This window comes from Rhincodon typus, chromosome 7 (assembly GCF_021869965.1).
Source record: "Rhincodon typus isolate 14 chromosome 7, sRhiTyp1.1, whole genome shotgun sequence".
Lineage (NCBI taxonomy): Eukaryota > Metazoa > Chordata > Chondrichthyes > Orectolobiformes > Rhincodontidae > Rhincodon > Rhincodon typus.
In genome coordinates this window covers 16,669,555-16,686,594 of record NC_063338.1, presented here as the reverse complement: position 1 = coordinate 16,686,594, position 17,040 = coordinate 16,669,555, and the positions used below count along the sequence as shown (strand labels likewise).

Here is a 17,040-nt window from a genome sequence, read left to right as displayed (position 1 = left end):
TTGGTCAGCAGAGACATGGTGGGCTGAAGGGGCCTGTTTCTATGTCGTATGACTTTATGACTCCATGTTTAAATGGGACACTTGTTTACTCAATGAAAACCAACTTTGTGTAACCACATCGCATGGATGTTCAAATTTCTAACTGCTGAACAATCTTCCAACTCCAGCAGTCCATCTCTTTATTGTGTTTTAAAACTGGATCCCATTTCGGATTGAAATCCTGTCCTTGGAGAGTCACAGCGTTCGCTGACAGAAGTTAATCTGTATCATACAAACGGTTCTGGAGGGAGACCTGAGAACATCACTCAGGTTTACTCGCCAAGAGGCAATAATATTTGATACAGAATTCCACAACAGTATCACTGGACACTCCCATGGCCTTCAGAAGCCTAGAGAGACAGAGAGAGAAAATTCATCAAATATAATCTATACAGAACACAACAACATTCAAATTAGAGAATCCAGTGCAACTACGTAGTGAAGTGAAGTCCCACAGGGTGACAATAACTTTGCTGAAATGTGAAGGAGACCATTCAGCCCACTACATCATTTAGTAGAGCTACCCCCATTAGTCCCATTCTCTTGATTGCTCTACATACTGCAAAATTAGTTCCCATTAAAGGATTTATGGATTGTCTTCTTATTGTAAAGGTAAAGTCGTTACAGTCCCATAGGACTGCTGTCTCAGAGAGAGAGAGACACAACTGTTGGCGCTTTAACTTGAGAGTCACTGTGCCTCAGGTAAGGGGTGAGGTTAAGGAGGAGAATCCTTCATGGTAACCTCGGCGATATGGGAACTGAATCCACACTGTTAGCATCACTCTGCACCATAAACCAGCCAACTGAGCTAACTGACCTCCTGTGGCATAGCGGACAGTATCCCTGTCTCTGAGCTCCAGGTTCAAATTGCAGTCCAGGACTTGATGGTTGAAGATGGTGTGTTCATGATGCAGTCAAACAGATTGAGAGTCAACTGCAATTTTTTTTCAATACGTGTCAATTGTAGGCAGTAAGAGCAGGACAGATTCCTGGTCATGTGTGTGACAGAGAGAATATTGGAGCTGGTACCCTCAATAGCCATAGCTCTAGTCTATAACATGAATGTAACAGTGTATGTTGGCACAGGAACCTGAACTGTCTGAGTGACATCACCTAACTATTTATCTAGGTCTTTTCTGAAAGTTATTATTGAATAAATTCCCACTGCCGTTTCAGGCAGCACATTCTGACCGACTTGATAAAGATTTTTCTCAACTCACCTTGTATTTTTGGCTTTAAATCTGTCTCCTCAGGTTACTTACCATCTCACTGCTGGAAACAACTACTGCCTGCAAATCCCTTCATAAATTAGGGGCAGCACAGTGGTTAGCACAGCTGCCTTACAGCACCAGAGACCCGGGTTCAATTCCACTCTCAGGCGACTGTGTGGAGTTTGCACATTCTCCCCGTGTCTGTGTGGGTTTCCTCTGGGTGCTCGGGTTTCCTCCCACAGTCCAAAGATGTGCAGTTTAGGTGGATTGGTCATGCTAAATTACCCATAATGTCCAGGGATGTATAGACTAGGTGGGCTAATCAGGGGAAATGCAGGGTTACAGGAAAAGGGAAGGGGTGGGTTTGGATGATACTCTAAGGAGCAAAATCCCAGCTTTTCTGGTCTTCCCATAGAACTGAAGCACCTCAACCCCCAGTAAATTTGCTTTGGCCTGTCCTAGGCCTCAGAAATCATTCCTAAAACATGGAGTGAACGCAATGAACCGGCTGAGTAATGTATAATGGCATAACATCATTTCATTATCCCTATATTGTACACCAGTATTTATAAAGAACAGCATACTGTATGTTAACAGCTCACTCAACCTGTCCTGTGACTTTCAAAGATTGTGTACGGTTCCTGCAAACTGCTTGAAGTATTTCCAATTGATCCTTGTACATTATTCCCTCAAATTGAGAGCATTAAAGTTCCCAGAACGGAAATCTACATCAGGTAGGTACATCCTGTAGCTTACATTCTAAATTGGACAGCTGTCACTGCTGACTCTTAATATGTTAACAATACGCATTGGGGAAATTCTATCCGAGTATGATGTGATATTTGAGAGCAGAGAAAATTCATTCATGGGCTGAGAGCATTGCTGAAAAGGTCAACATTTATTGGCCTTCTCTAATTGTCCTTGAGAAGGTGATGGTGAGTTGCCTTGAGTCCCTGCAGTCTGTATTGATGTGGGTCTACCCACAGTGCTGTTAGGGAGGGAGTTTTGACCCAGTGTTATGACCATGTGAGGAGGGGAGATCGGTTACCCAAGATTGAGCCCCTCTCTCAGTTGGTTGGAACAAACATTTTCATCTTGTTAGCATGCAGCTATCACAGTTTAATTTAATGAACTAAATCAAAATGAATTTAGTTTTCTCTGCAGCGACCAGGACGAACAGGCACAAGGTCAGGGAAAACGGCGGTCAGTCCAGAAGGAATTAGCACATGACCCAAGGAGAAAGTTACATTTCTCTTTCATGTTTTACAGTATTGTTTTCTTGATAAGTTTAAAATATGTCAATAAAGAAAGGCAAATAAATCTTCAAGCTCTTTAAAAAAGGACATTTCATAAGGGAGTGGCTTTCCAAGGTCATCAAAACCAAAACACAGAAACGGAACACATGAATGGGTAAGATTTTCACTTACCATGAAACGGATGATGTCCAATGCACTATTTGCTTGAAAGCAAACACTGCAGGTGAGGTTAGCACTGGCAAAAGTGGCAGGACTGGGGAATGGGACTACCTGAAGTTGCATTTGAGCCAGAACTTGCACATCGACACTATTATTACTTCACGAAACCAGAGCGAAGGTGGAATTTTACGAATACTCACCAAAGCACCAGGAGGTTGCGAGATGAGGGTGGAGCGTACAGAGTGCAAGAAGGGACCAAATCCTGACATGGTGAAAGTTCCCACTGATAATGTCATATTTGCAGTGAAGGTGAATGTGTCTGTGATTTCTGGGCAAGACGTTGATGATCATGTGGCGAAGCATGCAGCAAGAATTACATCTTTGACGTTGTAGAGTGTATTGGTTTGTTGTACAGAGACAATTCCCAGATGAACTGTGCAAGTCATGTTTTCATCTGCTGATACCGGACAAAAATATGAACATTGCAGTACAAAAGAAAAGTTGATTTTGTACATCAAGTTTTGACCAGAATCTGAACTTACTTATAATACTGTAGTTGTAGGAATTTTGAAACTGCCTGTGAGAGTGCCTCCGTTGTGACATCAATCAAGCAACTGTATTTAACATTGACCTTGCTTTACAGAAGATGATGTTTACATCAGACAGAGCTTCTGCTGTGCTGAGAAAGAAATATGGGGCAGCCACAGTCTTGTGACACAAAACCAAATATCTGTCAGAGCAGAATTGTGTAGCTCACAGAGAAGGTCTGGGGAATAGATGATGCTTGGAGGCTGGTGTCAATTATGCAAGGCATTGACATAAATAAAACCGAGAACTGCGGATGCTGGCAATCTGAAATAAACAGAAGTTGCTGGAAAAAGCCAGCAGGTCTGTGGACAGAAAGGAAAGTTAATGTTTCAGTTCCAGTGACCCTTCATCAGAACCAGGCTTCTCTTGTATGGTGCTTCTAAGGACAGCGCATGCAATGTTCAGCAGGTCAACTGTGAAGAAAGGACAATTTGAAGATTTGGCCAAAGTTTCAGAGTGCGTAACACAGTGGCATTTTGACTTCTGAATGAAGTTTTTTTTCATTCAGTCACAGGATGGGGGCATTGCTGGCCTGGCAGCATTTAATGCCCCTCCCTAATTGCCCAGAGGGCAGTTAAGAATGAACCACATTGCTGTGGGTCTGGAGACATATGTAGGCCAGACCAGGTAAGGATGGCAGTTTCCTTCCCTAAAGGGAATTAGCAAACTAGGTGGGTTTTTCTGACAATTGACAATGGTCATCATTAGATTCTTAATTCCAGATATTTTTATTGAATTTAAATTCCACCATCTGCTGTGGCAGGATTTGAACCTGGGGTCCCCACAACATTGTCCAGGTCTCTGGATTAACAGTCCAGTGATAATACCACTAGGCCATCTCCTCCTCCACAAGTGAAGTGGTTTTCAAGACACTTAGCAGAGAATGCAGTAATGCAAAACTACATTGTTGTGATCGAGTACTGCAGAGAGTAAGTGACTAAGGGCAGCAATCCAATAAACAAGTATTGCCTGAAAATGCTCAGAAAGCCCCAATAATGCATTGCATTGTCACCTCCTAATGGGGGTGTTCTCGGTGAACTGGTATCACTGTATTAATTCTTACAGAGGAACTGTGTGACAGTGACTGAAACCGCACAGTTTGACTCAATCACAATGTGGCCACCTGGAAAGCAGATTTCCAGAAGAGGGATTGAGAGAGTGGCATGCATTTGATCAGGCTGCAATCACCAAGATAAGTGATTGTCAGTTTGGAAAAGGCAGTATTTTGTGACTGATAGTGAAATAGCGTACTTTTATAGCAATCCATGACAAAAGTGTAGCCACAAGGACATGTGAGGAATATTTTTGTTGCAAATTTATAGTTGTGGAGAAAGTCAAGACAGGATCCATTCAGATATCCAGTGATTTAGTGGACAGTGCTGTAAAAAATGACCAGTTTCAAGAAATGTCTGTTCTTCTGGACATTTGAGCAACATTTCAGGCGTCAGGTGTTGACAGTGAACATGTTAGCCTCATGAACTTGATGACATGCTATTCCAGAAAGAGTTTAGAAATAGATCACTTGGACAACTTGATGTGAATTAAATTGTACGTTTCATCTGGACAAAATATCAACCTGAATGCACTCTACAATCATTGGGCAGCAAATAACGATAGGTGCAACAAAGTAGTGAATAAATTATTAGTGGCCACTTTGGTCACACAATATGTGGTGTACATAGCGCCACCACTAAACAGGTCCCCCGATGTCTGAATTGAGCAAATAATTTTGTTTATTTTAGAAAGTGGAATATCAGTAGCTGTAAAATAATACAATTACACACTTACTAATTAACACCATAAAAAAAATTGAATGCACACATGTAGAATGCCTATTACTGTAAAATAATATAAATATACACGCTTAATAGCTAATAAACTGTGAAAAAGTTACAATATTATTTCTGCTCAATGGATACAATGATCTACTCAGACTGCTCCAGCTTCCACACAGGCCTCACAAAGGTTAAAGGAAATGCTGCCATGCAGCCTCAGAGATAGTAAGAACTGCTGATGCTGGAGTCAGAGATAACACAGTGTGGAGCTGGAGGAGCACAGCAGGATAGGCAGCATCAGAGGAGCAGGAAAGTTGACATGTCCATCCTGGGCCTCCTCCAAAGTCACAATGACGCCACCCAGAAACTGGAGGAGCAGCACCTCATATACCACCTTGGGAGCCTACAACCCAATGGCCTCAATGTGGACTTTACCAGTTTCTCAATCTCCCCACCCCTGGCCTCATCCCATGACTAACCCTCACTCACATCCCCGCCTCATTGACCTGATGCAACCTGTCAATCTTGTCTCTCATCTATCCGCTCCTCCCACCTCACTGACCAATCCCCACCACTGCCTACCTGCATTCACGTATCACCATCCCACCCACGTTCCCAGCCCCACCCCTCCTCTCTCTATTTATTTCAGAGCTCCCTTCCCCCTCCCCATTTCTGAAGAAGGGTCCCGACCCGAAATGTCAGCTTTCCTGCTCCTCTGATGCTGCCTGGCATGCTGTGTTCCTCCAGCTCCACGATGTGTTATCACTGCCATGCAGCCCGTTGTGCATTCAGATAGAATCTACAGTCCTCTAATCCCACAGCCAATTCATATTCAAATTATCCTCGAGTTTGTGCCCCCATTATCAAACCAGTCTGAGCAGTTCCATTCCATGTGCTGATCAGTAAAATCTGTTGGTTTTAACCAGTGGACTCTGCTTCTATTGTACGTCTGTAGGACCAAGCGTTGGAAGCTTATGGTGGGGATGAAGTGCTGCCACCAATCCTCCTTTCAGTACTGGGTCTAAGGGACTGATCAGTTAACAGTGGCAGAAAATGAACCATTGTGAGTCTTAACAGGAAGAGGCACTTGTCTGAACAAGAAGGTGTGGGTTATTGCATGATAGCAATACATAGATATACATTGGCTAGTTACTAACAGTAACAGGAGACAGAGATGAGCCCACCAGGATCCAGAGTAAACTTCCCAAGTTATCATCCAGCAGTCTATAGCGTTAACAATTTCCAAACCATTTCTTTAAAAAAGCAGATCCTACTGCAAGACTTTTTTTTCCCCTCTGGGGGAGTTCATGCCAAATTGGCTAACGGCAGCAATACTCTGAAACTTGCTTTTCCTGAACGTCCTTGATCATTGGCTGACCCTGCATTTTCAGATGCTGTTACAAAGGGGCAGCATGCGGGTGAGAAATAGGAGCCAGCTGAGGATCAATGATCGAGGTGCTCCGGAGATACCGGAAAGGGACTGAGAATAGAATCCATTACGGATGATTCTCTGGTTACAATTGGTTACCATCGCCAAATCCCCTAACTTCACCAGGAATGTACAGTAATTGAAGATGACATGAAGATATCAGAACACCAGCGACTCTGAAGGCCGGAATGGTCCAGGTAGGCGGGATCCTTGAGGAGCTATGGCAGTGAGGAATTATCATGACGGTCAACTTTTACAACCTTGCGTTCATTCTAGGCATCATCCAGATACACTAATGGGTTCTCCCTGTTGGACAGCTGATCTGCGGGCCCAGTATTTATTGCTGGCTCCCAACACTCGCCATCTGAAGGAAGCTGCACCTTGCTTGACCTCAGAGGGGAGTCTGCCTGTGTGTTGCGTCCATGCTGCACATGATATTCTTTCTAACCGTGCATTAGTGCCCACCAACATGTATGCGCTTGCATTGGGGGAAGAGTGGACTGGGCAGATTTGATACTGTCTCCTCAGATGGCAGATCCTCCTCTGAGCATTCACGCAGTCCTGTAGTTGTTGTTGGCCATGACCTTGGATACTCCACATCCAGGAAGGGGCAAGAGTGGTGTGGCCCTCTTGTGCTTTCACTCACTGACTGCTGCCTGCACTTGGTCTGGAGTTTCCTGCATTCATCAGCGCACACAAGGGCCCCATAGTTAGTAATCCCCCGGTTCAAAGAGTTCGACGCCCAGTTCCATCACCTTCCACAAACAGTACACCTGCCTCACCTTCATTAATGGGCTGTCCTCCTCTATTAGGGTCACTACAGCACACCATCTCTAGCTCTTTCTGCTCCCTAGCATTGCAAGCAGACTTACACAGATTCACTCACCTCTCTTCATCCCACTGCCCCTGTCAGTCAGTGCTAACCTCCGTGCCCAGCAAGGGAGACCTGCTGCAAGCAGCCATTCAGCGCTGGTAATGCATCGAGCACCACTGGGTGAGTGTGGGCTTCCTGTGCCAAAGTCCTCCAAGTTTCCCTGGTCTATCTAATCAGCCCCAATGCACAAGTATCTACCTTGGCATCATTTACCTTGATTTTTATGATAATGCAACTCACCTTGTCAAAATTCTAGATTTATTAATCAGTTGATTTAGAATTCTGCCAGTCGCCATGGGGTTGGGATATGAACCCATGTACCTAGACCTCATTAAACTGGGATTATTAGTCCAGTGAAGATACCACTTGGTCACCATTAGCCCCTAGACAGAGGCATGATGCTGACAAAATAATGTCCAGTGACAACATAGGACTGTCAACTAGGGTGTGGGTTGGGAAGAGTGAAATCTTTGTGTTGACACTAGCTTATAAGTGAGATGCTGTTGACTTTTGTTCAGGCAGGAAAAGGGATTCTATTCGGAGCTGCTCCAGTTATGGATAGACGATTGGTTATCGGGCAGAAAGCAGACAGCTGGCACAAGCAGGGCATTTTCAAGTTGGCGGTCTACAGCTGGAGGAGTTCCATAGGGATCAGTGCTGAGGCCTCAATTATTTATAATGACTGTTAAGAATTTAGTTGTCGATATGGAGGGTAATTTATCTAAGTTTGTGGATGATATAAAGCTCAGGGAAAGGTGTGTGAGGAGGAAAGCAAAAGGTTGCAGAGAGATATAGACAGGTTAAGTGAGTGAGAGAAAAGATGGCAGGCAGATCATAATAGTGGGCATGTATGAAATAATTCAATCACTTTGGTCAATAGAATTTCAAAACAGAACATTTCTTAGAACACATGAAACTTGTAAATGTTGATATGAAGTGGGAACTTGGATGTACTCATACAAAGGAATCAGAAGGTCAACAAGTAGGTACATGTGGCACGTTTACTTTTACTGCAAGAGGTTTGAAATTACAGGAATAAAAGAAATCTCACTACAATTGTACAGGATTTTGGTGAGGCTACATCTGGTATCCTGTGTGCAGTTTTGTTCTCCATATTTAAGGAAGAGTATACTTGCATTGGAGGCTCTACGGTGAAGGCTCACTAAATTATGTCCCTGGAATAAAGGGATTTTCATATGATGAGGAGCTGAACAAATTGGGCCAATACACTTTGGAGTTTAGAAGAATGAGGGGCAATCTCAGTGAACCACACAATTCCAAAGAGGCTTGATAGGGTAATCACTGAGGGATTGTCTCCATTGGTCCTGGAATCTAAAATGTGGGGGTACAGTCTCAGGATGAGGGGCCAACCATTTAGGACTGAGATGAAGAGAAATTGCTCACTCAGGGGCTAATGAATCTTTGGAATTCTCTATCTCAGAGGGCTGTGGATGGTTCATCAATGAATAAATTTAAGGTGATGATAGATAGATTTTTGGTCTGTCAGGGAATATGAGAGCAGGCGGGAAAGTGGAGTTTAAAATATCATAACTCTATTTAGCTGATGGCTACCACTGACCTCCCAGCACTGAGATAACTGTTGATGTGGTTGGTCTATCAAGGCAAGAAGCTATGGGTTCGGGTACCAAATACCCCTGTAGAGGGCATTTACTCCCTGTAACTGTCTTCAATTGATTGAAGTCTTCATCAAGGTAAAGCCTAGGGGATTAACTCTTGTTAAAACTTAAGTTATTACAGCCGAATGAATAAAGTAAAGGTTTGGAACATTTACCATGAAAGAGAGAGGAAAGAAAGGATTAAGGTGGTGAGGGTTAGAAAAGATATTTCAGAATTCAACACAAATTGAGCAGGAGATCCTCTCGATTTCAAACATGGTGATGGATCTACCATCCAATGTGTTCAATGCATATATATTCATTATAGATAATTATCACTTTACATTTATTTCCTATAAAAGTCAATAAATGACTGAAATGAAATGCCTTGAGGAATTATTTCTGAAGCTATTTGTAAGAATATCTGTTCCCTAACGGAGTATATATGTTTCTCCTGTATGTTCACGTAGAATTAACTATATTAAAATTTGCCTGATTACATATTTGATCAAATTCATCTGTCAGTTCTCAGAATTGACAGTCTATAACTTTGATCAGTTTCTGCAGTTTTACTGAATCTGAATCATTAACATGAATTAGGATCAATAGGGAAGACCCAATTCCAATCCCAAAACAGGCCACAGGACCACTAAGTCCACAATACACTTGAATAACATCAGGCAAATCAGCTAAAAGAATATGGTTTACATGCAGTTTTGTACCTTTGCTTAGTATTCTCCAATGAGACTTCAGCATTTTCTGGATCTTTCTTTCGGTAGGCTTGATATAAAACCGAGGAATTCAGAAATCCAATGAGCCACAAAAGTGGTTTCTTCAGCCTGATATAAATGTCTTCAGCTCTGTGATAAGGAAGATGTTATTAATGAAAGAATAAAACACTAAAGTAGAATTTCACCTTTCATAGGTGTATCCTTAGATAGTATTGCGATATTTGGGAGGTCTTGAGGGCAGTGAGCCAGAGTTCTGGACTTGAGTCCCACTCCAGGATTTGATGGTCAAGAAAACACATTCATAACTTTGCCAAACAGTTTCAGTATCAACCTGTAAATCATTCCAACACGTTAATGGTAACTGGTAAGAATGGCAATAATTCCTGATCAGCTATGTGATTGAAAGAAAGTTGGATCCTCTGCCATAACTATTGATAACTTCAAGCTACAATATGCACGTAAAAGTGTATATGGTTACAACAACTCAAGCTCTCTGAATGAACAATAACACACCCAACACCACTGGTACATTCACTGCTCGGGTATTAAGATAAATGCTTAATATAAAAAACTGCCTATTATGGGTAGCACAGCGGCTCAGTGGTTAGCACTGTTGCCTCACAGCACCTCAGACCTGGGTTCGATTCCACCCTCAGGCGACTGTCTGTGTGGAGTTTGCACATTCTCCCTGTGTCTGCCCGAGTTCCCTCCCACAGTCCAAAGATGTGCAGGTTAGGTGGATTGGCCATGCTACAATTGTCTGTGGTATTCAGGGATGTGCAGGTTAGGGGAATCAGCCATGGGAAATGTGGGGTTATGGGGATACAGTAGGGGGCTGGTCTGGGTGGGACGCTCTTTGGCAGGTCAGTGCGGATTCAATGGGCTGGATGGCCTTTTCTACATGATAGGGATTCTATGATTCTAAATTGCCATAGGATTGCAACAACACACCAATGTTTGTTTCACCTGTGCATGAACCCAAGAGATGTTATGTTCTACATGTGGGGATAACATTTGGAAAGTTGGAGGGAGGGTAGAAAGACAAAGGACAATTAAAAAAAGTAATGAGTCAAAGGAAGAGAACCACAGAACAGAGGTGACCCCATTCCTGTGAGGGGATGACCCAGACACATTCTTTGGAAATGCATGGATTCAGGGAGGGCTAGTGCCCCTGGCTTGAGAAAGGATAAGGGAGGGGATGGGGGCACATTTAACCAGAATCATTGAGGTTAGTGTAAAAGGTGTCACTTTTTAATAATACTGCTGCATTGATAATCACCTCAGCCATAAATACAGCAGGATGACAGTAACCATTTGGCATCATTGACGGTACTGTTCAACTCAGCTCAGTGACAATGTCCACACTTCAGAGACCTGAACACCACACATTCTAGCACTCCGGTATGGTCCTGAGAGAAAATGGACTGACTGACTGTGCCAAAGGCTGTGATAAGGTGCAGGAGCATAAGCAGTGATGATGCACAAAGGATGTGAGTGGTAACATTAAACAGTATAGGGCCAGCACTATGATTGGGACGATCTGGCTGTAAACCTTTGAAGAGTGAGTGAAGGAACAGGTTTATGTTGATAGAAATGAGTTTCCAAATCTAATCCAATGTGCGCTGTTACAGAGGCAAGACATTATTAAACCCGTTCTGAAATGGCTTCTAAAATGGGATGACCTAAGCTCTGAATTAAAATATTTGTAGGGCTACATGGAAAGCATAACCAGGGAATTTCCCTTGCAGAGATACTGGTACTGACACAACAAACTGAATGGCCTCCTCCTATGCTATAACGTGCCCATCATGGTCGCAGTCCCACTAAAGCAAACACAGAAAATGCTGGAGAAGCTCTGCAGGTCTGGCAGCATCTGTGGACAGAGAAGCAAGATTTTGGCAAAGATCTGTAGATCAGGTTGTGGATGAAGTTGTTGACTTGCTCGCCGAGCTGGCTTGTTCTCGTTCACATGTTTTGTCACCATGCTAGGTGACATCATCAGTTGAACCTCCATTGAAGTGATGTTATTCTACTCTGCTTGGAATTTATACTGTCTGGTCCGTTATGGTGAGTAGTGTCATTTCCGGTTTTGATCTGTATGGGTTTGTATATGGGGTCCAATTCTATGTGTGTTGATTGCATTATGGGGGGAGAACCATGCCTCTAGGAATTCCCGTGTATGTCTGTGTTTGGCTTGGGCTACTGTAGTTACCTTATCCCAGTTAAACTGATGGCCTTCATTGTCTAAGTGTACTGGGACAAGGTAACCATAGTAGCCCAAGCCAAACATAGACATGCATGGGAATTGCCAGAGGCATGGTTCTCCCCCGCAATGCAATCAACACACATAGAATTGGACCCCATATACAAACCCATACAGATCAAAACCAGAAATGAAACTACTCATCATAACGGACCAGACAGTATAAATTCTTAGCGGAGGAGAATAACATCACTTCATCGGAGACTCCACTGATGATGTCACCTAGAATAGTGATGAGACGTCTGAATGAGAATAAGCCAGCTCGGTGAGCAAGTCAACAACCTCAGAGAAACAAGAGTTTAAGCTTTGTGTCCAGTATGACTTCTTCAGAACTGAAAGTGCGTGGAAAATGGTTTCATATATTTTTGACAGAGGCAGAGGCCCAGTGCAAAAAACAAATGGGATGTTAATAGTGGAGAAAAGCAGAAAGAAATTAAATTCAGGTGTGAAAGGGAGGGAATGGTTTTTTTCTACTAGGAGCAAAGCAAACAAGACAAGGCTGTTGAGGGGAGCAGGCAAAGAGAATGTAATAAAAATGGATAAGAGACATAATGCAATTAGTTTCTAAAGTTAATGAATTCAATATTGAGACCTTGAGGCTGTAAAGTGCCTAAGCAGAAATGAGGTGTTGTTCCTAACTTTAGATTTAACTTCAGAAACTGATCACATTATTCTTAGATTGTCTCCACTAGCACCCCCCAACAGCTTTGTCTTGCTCCTAGTATAGAGAACCCAGTCCCTCCCTTTCACACCTTACTTTACACCTGTTTTACGTGCCTCTGTCTTTTGCATTAGGTCTCTGCCTCTATGAAAAGTATGGAAAAAATTATTTTTCCAACACCTTTCAGTTCTGAAGATGACTCAAGACTGTTCCTCTATCCACTGATGCTGCCAAATCAGAGTTTGTTCCAGATTTCTAACATTCACACTATTTTACCTTCATTTGACAGTAAGATTCAGATCAGTACACAGATATCACAGCAGGTAATTTGAAAAATAATAATAAATAATATCCCCCCAACCCACCCCATAAAGATGAATGCTAACATTGCTGTGTGATGTCGGGCAGAAGGTAGAAAAATTTGAAAACACATAGCAACAGATTCAAGAACAGCTTCTTCCCTGCTGTTATCAGACATATGAACAGACTTCTCATATATTAGAGTTGATCTTTCTCTGCAGTTGTTGTATTACCGTGATGTACTTATATAAGGTATGATTTGCCCATATTTCACACAAAGCAATACTTTTCACTGTATCTCGATGCATGTGGCAATAACAAATCAAATCAAATTTACCTCTCTTTATCAGGGAAAGTGATAGCATCAAATATGTCCCTGTATTCATTCCACACAATTTTATTTGCATTGGTCTCATAGGGCACTAATGTTTGGAACAACTGCAATGAGAACATAAAATGGAAAGAGTTACCACATTTAATGATAGATCTACTATATATACTCAAGTGAAACAGAGATAGAAGTTTACTGTAAAAGCTTCTATAGATACATACAAAGGAAATGTTTGGCTAAAACAGATGTAGGTCCATTACAGACAGAGGCAGAAAAATTTTCCAATGACAAAAGATAATTGGCACAGAAGGTAAATGAATACTTTATGTTCAGTGTTCTCTCTATGTTTTGTGGGGCCTGTGTGGAACCTGAAGCAATGTGAGTAGCTCATTGCGTCCATTAAGTGGAAGTCATATTGCCATTTTGTTTGCAGTTTGTTTATTAACTATTAAGAGGGTGCATTTACATCATTTTACAGTCAGGAATTCTACTTGCTAAAATAAACAGTTTGCTCAGTTCAGAAGTCTGAGGACCCATTTAGTGATGGTGATTTGTACACCACATATACTACATGGCCTAAAGAGGCCACTTATAATTTATTCACTACTTTGTTGCACGTACCATTATTTGCTGCCCAATAATTTAGACTGAATTCAGGTTGATATTTTGTCCAGATGAAATGTACAACTTAATTCACATCAAGATGTCCAAGTAATCTATTTCTAATCTCTTTATGGTTTCTCTTCGTTGAGTTCGTGAGGCTAACATGTTCACAGTCAACACTTGCTGCCTGAAATGTTGCTCAAATGTCCAGAAAGACAGACATTTCTTGAAAGTGGTTGTTTTTTAGAACACAGTCCACCAAATCACTGGATATCTGAATGGAACTCGTCTTGACTTTCTCCTCAACTATAAATTTGAAATAGGAGCATTCCTCTCATATCCTTGTGACCATATTTTCACCATAGTTTGGTATAAAAGTGGACTATTTCACAATCAGTCATACAATACCGCCTTTTCCAAATTTACAATCGGTTGTCTTGGTGTTTGCAGTGTCATCAATTGCATGTCACTCTCACAATCCCTCTTCTGGAAATCTGTTTTCCAGGTAGTCACATTGCAGTTAAATCAATTAGAGGATTGTAGCAGTGTCCATATCACTTTTGAGAGCAACTGGAACCTTCTTAACTTCATCACTCCAATACACACTTTCCCTAGACATTGAGACTTTGGGTTATTGATCCTGGCCATTGCAAATCGCATAGCTTCAATTGCTATCAGACAGCTTCTCTTAGAATTAGCACATTGTACCAGTTCATCGAGAACACCATTCAGACCTGTCAATGCAATGCAATATTGTGGCTTTGTGAGCATTTTCAGGCAATATTTGTTTATTGGATTGTTGCATTTATTCACTTGCTGTCAGCTGTACTCAATCATGACACTGTAGTTTTGCATTAGCACGAACACTGTGTCAACCTCACTTCATTCAGAGTTTGAAATGCATTGCATCTTACATGCTGTAACTTGGGAATAATCATCAAATTGTCTTTTCTTCACGGTTGACCTGCTGAACTTTACATACGCTGAGAAAGAGGTTAAAAAAAATCTCCCAGAAGTAGAGAACAAAGTGAATAATGAGGAGTTGAAGGAAATTAACATTAGAAAGAAAATTATATTGGTGAAAGTAATGGGACTGAAGGTTGATAAATCCTCCAGACATGATGGGTTTTCATCCTCGAGTGTTGCAGATGGCAGCTATAGATATCGTTGATGCATTGGTGATTATCTTCCTATATTCTATAGATTCTAGAATGATTCCTGTGGATTGGGAGGTAGAAAATTTCACCCCTCTATTTAAGAAGGAAAAAAAGAGAGAAAACAGGGAACTATAGAACTGTGAACCATAAGGAATTAGCAGCGGGGAATGTTAACATCTATTATAAAGAAAAAATATGAGGTAATGCAGCAAGTCTTAAATGGCAAGTGGTTGGAATGTGCAGATATACAAAGGGACTTAGGTGTCATAGATCATAGAATCCCTACAGTGTGGAAACAGGCCCTTTGGCCACATGGACTCTCGGAGCATCCCACCCAGACCCATCCCCCTATAACTCACCTAATCTACACATCCCTGAACACTACAGGCAATTTAGCATGGCCAATCCACCTAACATGCACATCTTTGGACTGTGGGAGGAAACCGGAGAGCCCGGAGGAAACCCACGCAGACACAGGGAGAATGTGCAAACTCCACACAGATAGTTACCCAAGGCTGGAATCAAACTCGGGTCCCTGTTGCTGCGAGGCAGCAATGCTAACCACTGAGCCACTTTGCTGCTGTGCCCTTGTTGATAAGTTAACAAAGGCCAATTTCCAGGGGCAGCAAGCTACTAGAAAGGCTAATGAAATGTTAGCCTTTATTACAAGATGATTTGAATACAGGACTCATGAAGCCTTGCTTCAACTGTATAAAAGAGCTTGGTTAGACCGCGCATGGAATAGCATGTGCAGCTTTAGTCTCCTTGTCTCAAGAGCAATGATATTGCCATCAATGGAGCGCAATGAACGCTCACCAGACTTATTCCCGGGATGGCAGGAATGACTTGTAAACAGAGTTTGGGCAAACTGGCCTAGTGTTCTGAAGAGTGAGATGAGATCTCATTGAAAGCTACAAAACACTTAAAGGGATAGACAGGGAAGATGCAGCAAAGTTAATTCGCCTGGTTGATGTATATAGATCGATCCAGAGCACAACTTTAAAGTAAGGATGCGCCACTTAGGTCTGAGACGAGAAGAGTTTTTTAAAAAAAATTTAGAGGATTGTGAATAATTGGAATTTTCTACCACAAAGGGCTGTGCAAGTTCAATCTTTGAGTGTGATTAAGATAGAGACTGATAGATTTCTGATTGCTAACGGTGTACAATATAATGAGGATGAGGTGGGGGGAAAAGTCATTGAAATGTTCCAGCAGCCATGAGCGCACTGAATTGTGGGAGCAGGTTCGACGGGCTGAATGGCCTACTTCTGTTTTTTTAATGTCTTATGCTCCTATTAGTCAGTCTGATGCACAAGTCGACTTCCAACGTTTGGCTCCAAAATCTTTCATTTTTGAATAGACATTTTGCTCGTTTTTGAAGCAGAGAACAGCTTAATATGTCGTCTTCATGATTGTTCTTTTCTCATTTCAAACGCAGAATTACTGGGGAGCAGTCACCCCCGGCTGTATTCAGCACCCTGGCCAGCAACCCGAGTCTGCAGCATGGGCGGCATTTCCAAAGACCTGGCGTGGAGTCCAACTTCTTGAAAGTATCACCCTTGTTTAAAAGCCTGATCTCGAGAGCCCGACTTTGACACGAGTATATACAACTACATATATTGTGGTAATGAAGTATTCACACATGCTCAGATTCTACTCTTATCTAAACAATTCCTTCATTGGAATGTAGCTACTGTGAAGCAACCTTACCCTCGCATTGCACTGCACTGTCAACATTGCAAAACCTGACCTGCTTTGATAGTTTGTGGTGGTTACTGGCGGTGTTGATTTAGCTGGATTTGGGATGTTAGCCTTTCCTACTAACATTAACAGCTTTTAAAAAAAATGGAAACCTAGCCAGTTTGGATGAAGGACAGGAAACCGAGAGGAACAACAACTCCTTAAGGGCTGCTGCTTGATATTAAGCAGATGCACTTTTAAACAAAAAATTCTTGTTGCTTGCACTGACACATAGAGCATAACCCTCTATCCTTAGGAGCTGTTCTCCAGGAAAGAAATTTTATAATTTATTTGCTCACAAGATATG

The 17,040-nt window shown here is 42.1% G+C and overlaps 1 protein-coding gene across 1 annotated transcript in view; it reads right to left on the bottom strand.

Annotated features, from left to right (window-relative positions):
* Nucleotides 1-301: 301 nt before the first annotated feature.
* Nucleotides 302-17,040, bottom strand: part of LOC109910913 (putative methyltransferase DDB_G0268948) — a 40,645-nt gene continuing 23,906 nt past the window's right edge. The window contains exons 5-7 of the mRNA XM_020510170.2: nt 13,240-13,340; nt 9,670-9,807; nt 302-389 (exon numbers count right to left, since the gene is read on the bottom strand). Of these exons, the coding sequence (XP_020365759.1) occupies nt 302-389; nt 9,670-9,807; nt 13,240-13,340 (327 nt within the window). The remainder of the gene's footprint in view (nt 390-9,669; nt 9,808-13,239; nt 13,341-17,040) is intronic.